Source organism: Bos javanicus, chromosome 2 (genome assembly GCF_032452875.1).
Source record: "Bos javanicus breed banteng chromosome 2, ARS-OSU_banteng_1.0, whole genome shotgun sequence".
Lineage (NCBI taxonomy): Eukaryota > Metazoa > Chordata > Mammalia > Artiodactyla > Bovidae > Bos > Bos javanicus.
In genome coordinates, this window is record NC_083869.1 from 38,279,530 (window position 1) to 38,287,153 (window position 7,624).

At 36.7% G+C, this 7,624-nt stretch overlaps 1 protein-coding gene across 8 annotated transcripts in view; it reads left to right on the plus strand.

The window, feature by feature from the left end:
• The window catches only part of CCDC148 (coiled-coil domain containing 148), a 293,619-nt gene extending 290,491 nt beyond the window's left edge, over positions 1–3,128 (plus strand). For all 8 annotated transcript variants that reach the window (XM_061437347.1, XM_061437319.1, XM_061437336.1 and 5 more), the window contains one exon: positions 2,835–3,128. In XM_061437347.1, coding sequence (XP_061293331.1) covers positions 2,835–2,981 — 147 coding nt within the window. In that variant the 3' untranslated portion in view covers positions 2,982–3,128. The remainder of the gene's footprint in view (positions 1–2,834) is intronic.
• Positions 3,129–7,624: the final 4,496 nt, after the last annotated feature.

Consider the following 7,624-nt stretch of genomic DNA (forward strand, 5'->3'; position numbering starts at 1 on the left):
TCCCTGATAGAGGGCTCAGGGCTGCAGCAGCAAGAGGAAGGGAGTGAAGACAACCCTGAAAGGGAAGTCAGAGAAGGCAAAAAAGATGGAACTAAGCTCCATCTTCACTGAGGAATTTTGGCATCAGTAACAGAATTCATTCCAGATAATTTAACTAAAAAGAACGGCAAAACTGACTGGGGAGGGGTGGGCATAGGAAGAGGGGTTAATTAGAAGATGCAATAGTATCTCTAGAAGTCAAAGCAGGAAGGCATCTGGGCTTGTAAAGAATTGAAGTCAGAAGCTGGAAGGCTTTCAGGTACCTAGGCTGAGGAAATAAGGGTTTGATCAAGCAGAAGAGGGTGAAAAGAGGTCCTTACTTGTACATCTTGGGTGCTGGGAGATAAGACTGCAAACATAAATTTGGGTCAGACTGTGGAAAGTATAGTAGATCTTACTTTCTAAAGACTTTTGAACTTTTGACCTATGAGCAGAGGGGAGACTTTGAAGCAAGTGAAGTATATAAAAGCTTCATGTCATAGCAATGTGTCTGAATGGAAAATTGGTGGAGGTAGAGTTGGGTTCTTTTAAGATGGTGGCGACTTCATGGAAGTGGAGTGGAGTCAGGGGAGGGTGGCGTAGGGGGAGGGTGGGATGTGGAGGCATGTATGGCTCTGGCTGAGGAGAGGATAATGAAAGTGAGGGTGATTCTAAACTAGGCAGCAAGTGATATTGAGAAGAGCCTACACTTTGGATTAAAATCCACATCCACTGTTTGCTGGCTGTGTGAACTTGTGTAAGCTGTTAACATCTTTATGTTTTGTGTCAGTAATTCGTAAGTTTTTTGTGATGATTAGGATAATACATGTCAATTGCCTAGAATATTGTCTGGCACCTAGTAGTAATTCAATAAATTGCAATTGTTAGGTGGTGCTGCCATTAACCATGTAAGAATACAGAAGGAAGAAACAGACTTAGGGAGAGAGCAATTGCTTTGTTAATGTCAGGTTTAGGGTGAAGATGTCTTATACATGCTCGCAAGAAACTACTGGGCTTTCTCTGGGGAGGAGAATTGGGGAAAGGGACATCAGTATGGGAGGCAGATGTCCATTTCACTTGATATATGTTGAAAAAACTATAATTATGAAAATGTTTTAAACATCACACATCTGGAGCTGGGGGAGAAATGGTGAATCCTGGAGATAATTAGGATGTCAACAGCACACAGGTGGAGCATGAATATGTGGAAGTGGATGAAAGTGACCAGGAAGACTCTTTTGGGGCAAAAGAGAAAAAACCTAAGTCTAAGACTTAAATATTTTGCTTTGCCGACACAAATTCTGTGTTATTCTCCATTTATATGCATCGTTGCCCCCGTCCCTGTATCTGATCAGTTGCCAAGTTCTACTGATTCTTCCCTTCATAATGTTTTAGACAGTTATCTCTTCTTTGCTACCAGCCAATTTTAGGCATTTATTACTTTATGTCTAGACAACTGTAGTAGACTCTTAAGCACTCTTTGTGCCTCTGTCTCTTGTTTGCCTGCTGCCTTAATTTATCCTGAACTTATAATCAGATGTATCTCCTTATGCAACAGTTCTGATTATATTAGTTCCATGCTGAAAACAGAAACACAACCTCAGTAGCTCCCCAGACTCCATGACACAGACTTCAAGCCTTTAAAATTCAAGTCCTAGTCTTAGAAGTGTCCTTTTTCAATGTTCCCCAGTGGTACCAAGTACTCCACCCAAATTACCATGATCCTAAATTGACCCATTTCATCTCTAAGTTAGCATAAGCCTTCCTTTCTTGCTTGATCTCTCTTCCTCCTCCACTCCCACTCCCAACTTTATAGAAGAATAAGTTGGACCTCAAAGTTAACTCAAGTTATTGTCCTTACCTGAGACCATCCTAGTCCCACTGGTACCAGGAGATGTCCCAATGTGTTCTAGTACTCTTGGAGCATCTGTCACATGTTGCCATGGACTATAATTATCTGTGTACATTCTTACTACCTCTGTTAGTTTAAGAGCTCCTTGAAGGAGGGGCTGCTTTCAACAGCTTATTATCCCATCCTCTAGGGGGATAATGTTCATGTAAAATGCTTCATTAGCTGAAATCTATATGTGGCCACTTTTTTATCATTGCAAACAGTGACTGTTGACATTAATATTCATAAGAAGAAGAAATAAAGCCTAATCAGCTATAAATGAAAACAGAAATTGAACTACTCATATATCTATTCCCACTTAGAATCAGATTGATAGAACCATTTTCTAGTTCTGCTTGAAATAGAAATCTGGCCTTGGAAGAAAGGTTCTATTGATTGTGTTTTTCAAGTAGTAGCCATGTATTTGAACTTAACTTACATGCTGCCAAATGATGGAGAAATTAAAATGTCTGTTTAAAGACAAATATACAAGATTGTGATTTAGGTTTATTTTAATGAATGGTTGCTTATATTTTATAATCCCAGCTAACGATAAATAACAAATCAATGATAGTACTGAAAGTAAGCTTCTTTTATCTCATTTTAAAATAATTTTATGTTTTATTTTGACTAATCTAGTATACAATATTCTATACATCTTATGTTGGAAACCACTGATATACTGAAAAGTGATAATGTCAAAAAATTTTGACCTTTCAGTAAAAATAAGCAGAATATAGTCACTGTATGCACAAAATTTATTGTTATCTAGTCATCCATCTAGCAAAAACAAGCTATGCAGCTTGGGGAAATATGGAACTAAATGATAAAATTTACTTCAGTAAATTTATTTGTATTATTTTATACTATCTGTATTACTTATATTATTTATATACATAATATTTATATCATTTTATTTCTACAGATAATTTCTGACCCTAGACTTCGTTTTGAGTTAGCACTCCGAGAAGCTGGACTTCATAAAACATTTTATGCCAAAGAGATATTACCAAAAATCAGTCCTCAAAAACCTCCAAGAAAGGATATGGAGTCTACTGTATTTAAAATCTAGAGTTCATCCTCAAATTCTGTTATACATAAATAAGATTTTTCTTTGAATACATTTATATGGATAATAATAATTACTACTTTTTAAAGTTTACAAATTATCAGATGTAGAAGTCATAGCATCTATTAAAACAATTTTGTCCTTCTTTTATGATTTTTAGAATTTTATGCACTATTTTCCAATCTCTTTTTATGTTTAATAGTACTAAATTCTCCAAAGACTATGGAACTTAATTAGGACACATCTGGAACATATATTATCATTTAGTAAATTGTATTTTGGAGGTTGCAGTATCCCGTGAAAGGAGCTCAAAATAACCATTTGCAAGAATCACAATTTATGCTGTTGTTACCTATTAATGTTCATTTCTTCTTGTTATTTCAGAATTTGACTTTTTAATTATGAAAGTTTCATTGTCATTAATACTTCTATTATTTCTCCATTATTATAAGAGGAGACTCAACCTTTCTCTAAATTTAGAAACCAGTTTGGTTTACCACGTTTACTGCAAACCAATCATCCAAACAATTTCATTTTATAAATTAGCCTGTAAGAATGAATTAGAAATTAGAAATAGCAGTTCAAGCCTAGGGATATCTGTTTGACTTGGGAAAATGTATTCGTATGGTTGTTTGGGAGGAATGTTTTAAAATTTAGAATGCTATCAAAATTTCCATGTTCTCAATTAAATATCTGGATGATTTTATAGAAGGAAGTGTTTCAAATAAACTAGAGCGTAATTTTTAGCTATTTCTAAACAACCACACAAATAGGAGTAGCTGGTGCTACACAGCAGGAAACAGTGACACCGTAGATCTGATGCTTGTGGTTATGATGAAAATATTAGCTGAAGTTTGGGCAGCAGCCTAGATATGTTCTGGCAATGCCCAGACTCAGACCTTATTAACTTTCTCTGTTTTTAAAAATAGTTTTAATAGTAGTTACATTTATTGAGCATGAGCTGTGTGCTCAGTACCACATATATACTTTACATATGTCTTATTTGACCATCCTAACAACCTTATAAGATTGTCATTCCCATTTTATAGTTAAAGAAATAGATTCAGGAAGGTAAAATATTATGCCGTAGTTCCATTGTTTTTCAAACTGTGGGTCATTAAATCAATATAGTGAGTCCTGATCAGTAAGTAGTTTTTAAATGACACACAAAAAGACATAACCTGAAATCCATGCGTGATTTGAGTTTCATCCCTTCTCAATTCCACAAGAATTTGTCTTGCTTGGTTATGCTTTTTCTCGCCTATGTGTTCAAGTTTTCCTTCAGCATGTACATCAGTTCATTTCAGTTCAGTCACTCAGTCGTGTCCGACTCTTTGCAACCCCATGAACCGCAGCGTGCCAGGCCTCCCTGTCCATCACTAACTCCCAGAGTCCACCAAAACCTTGTCCATCGAGTCAGTGATGCCATCCAACCATCTCATCCTCTGTCGTCCCCTTCTCCTTCTGCCCTCAATCTTTCCCAGCATCAGGGTCTTTTCAAATGAGTCAGCTCTTCACATCAGGTGGCCAAAGTATTGGAGTTTCAGCTTCAACATCAGTCCTTCCAGTGAACACCCAGGACTGATCTCCTTTAGGATGGACTGGTTGGATTTCCTTACAGTCCAAGGGACTCTCAAAAGTCTTCTCCAGCAACACAGTTCAAACGCATCGATTCTTTTGCACTCAGCTTTCTTTATGGTCCAATTCTCACATCCATACATAACTACTAGAAAAGCCATAGCTTTGACTAGGTGGACCTTGTCGGCAAAGTAATGTCTCTGCTTCTTAATATGCCATCTAGATTTGTCATAGCTTTTCTTCTAAGGAGCAAGCATCTTTTAATTTCATGACTTGCAGTCACCATCTGCAGAGATTTTGGAGCCCAAGAAAATAAAGTCTCTCACTGTTTCTACTGTTTCGCCATATATTTGCCATGAAGTTATGGGACCAGATGCCGTGATCTTAGTTTTTTGAATGTTGAGATTTAAGCCAGCTTTTTCACTCTCCTCTTTCACTTTCATCAAGAGGCTCTTTAGTTCCTCTTCACTTTCTGCTATAAGGGTGGTGTCATCTGCCTATCTGAGGTTATTGATATTTCTCCCAACAATTTTGATTCCAGTTTGTGCTTCATCCAGCCCGGTATTTCTCATGGTATACTCTGCACATAAGTTAAATAAGCAGGGTGACAGTATACAGCCTTGACACATTCCTTTCCCAATTTGGAACCAGTCCATTGTTCCATGTCCAGTTCTAACTGCTGCTTCTTGACCTGTATACAGATTTCTCAGGAGGCAGGTCAGGTGGTCTGGTATTCCCATCTCTTCCAGAATTTTCCACAGTTTGTTGTGATCCACACAGTCAAAGGCTTTGGCATAGTCAATAAAGCAGAAATAGATGTTTTTCTGGAACTCTCTTGCTTTTTCAATGATCCAGTGGATGTTGGCAATTTGATCTCTGGTTCCTCTGCCTTTTCTAAATCCAGCTTGTACATCTGGAAGTTAGTTCTTGGTTCACATCCTGTTGAAGCCTGGCTTGGAGAATTTTGAGCATTACTTTGCTATTGTGTGAGATGAGTGCAATTGTGCAGTAGTTTGAACATTCTTTGACATTGCCTTTCTTTGGGATCAAAATGAAAACTGACCTTTTCCAGTCCTATGGCCACTGCTGAGTTTTCCAAATTGGTATCTCATATAATTCAAATTATAAAGTATTTATTCTTTTGTGAATGGCTTATTTCACTTACCATCATGCTTTAAAAATTCATCCATGTTGTAGCATGTATAGAATTTCATTCCTTTTCTAGGCTGAATAGTATATACCACTTTTTAAAACCATATTTTGTTCATGTCTCAGTGAACAGTTGGTATGTTTTCTCCTTTTGACTATCATTAAAATGACTTTTATGAATATTGGTATACAAATATCTGTTCACACCCCTTGCTTTTAATTCTCTTGAGTATATTCCCAGAAGTAGAATCACTGGATGATATAGTAATTCTATGTTTAATTTCTTGAAAATTGGTCAAACTGTTTTCCATAGCAGCTGTTTCTTTTTTATTCTTGACAGCACTGTACAAGGTTTCCAGTGTCTTCACATCCTCTACAGCTCTCTAGCAGTTGTTATTTTGTTTTTGACTTGCTTTCATCAGCCATCCTAATAGGTGTGAATTGCTATCTCATTGTAGTTTAGATTCACATTTACTTAATTATTAGTGACATTAAGCATTTTTTAATATGCTTATTGACCATTTGTATGTCTTCTTTGAAGAAATGTCCATTGAAATCCTTAGGCCATTGTTTTTTTTTTTTCCTTCTAGTTAACCTTGTTTCTGAAATGTTTTTCTTTCCTTTAGAATTTTTTCTGCGACTATATCACCTCATTTCTGAGTTTTCCAATTCTGATTATTATTTTTTATCTTGTATTATTTTGTTAATTTTTAGATTATAATTCTAATATGTCTTATGCTGATGTCTTTCTGTGTTTTTTCCTGATCTGTAGGGATGTTATTCTGCTTCTTAATCTGTTTTTTTCCTGTTAATGTCAAGATCTAATCCTTTTCTTTTTCCTTTTATACTTGAAATGAGGCTTTTCTTAACTTACAGAAGTGGATGTGACTCAAGATATTTCCTCTAACTTCATAGTTTTAGAATTTTTTGTTGTGTTTATGCAACATTTTTTTTAATTACAGCTTATTTTCTAGAGATTTGTCTTCCTGCCTTCCCTTACTTTTATTTGGACCTGCTATTTTCTTTGACTGTTGTTCCTGTGCTACTTACTTTGGATTCTCTTTGCAGAAGTTTTCTCATTATTGTAAGACTTTGTCCTAGAAGTAAGTTTTGACTTGTTAGTCTGGGAATTCATGGGACCCAGACTTCTCTGGCTCCTTTAGACTTTACTGCAAACTCCTATATTCATTTATTATTAGAGAGTGTAAAACTCTTCAGTTTCAGCTCAAGTTTCCAATAAGTACTTCTTGACTCTTTTAGGGTTCTCAAGTCCATTTGATAACACTTGATTTCTTCTGTCCTGCAAAGATGGTACACTGAAGTCTTTTAACTCTCAGTGGTTTACTCCCTGCCCATTCCTATTTTGCGGTATATGGCAATACCTTGTCACCTACTGGTAGAGATTATCACCATGATTTTTGGCTTTGTTCTATTTATTTTTGTTTCTTTTTATAAAATAATTTGAAGAGATTCAAAAAATATGCCACTTCTGTTTCCCAGAATCCTTTCAAACTGCTCTTGATATCCTACCTGCCTTTCCTGCACTAAACATGTTTCTCCCTCAAGCCACCTCCATCAAAGTAATGATAACACCATCCCCCACCCTACACAAACCTGAAATCTGGTTGCCGCTCGTGATGCTAGGCCCTGCGCTCTCACTTCAGTACTGCGTCTGTCAAGACCTAGTGTCTTCCTAGTGCCAACAATGGAACCATACTGCCGAGGGAGAATACTTGCCATGATTTTGGGCTCCCTGGCCACACCATTCTCACAATTGGGGAATACCCCATATTGTGCATTCATCTTCCAGAGTAGAGGCTAGAGATTCAATTTCCCCAGCCTCTCATGATCTACTATGTGGCTATGAAATGCACCCATTTGATACTTCACTGTTAAGAGAGCTGTGTGAGAAGCAAGAA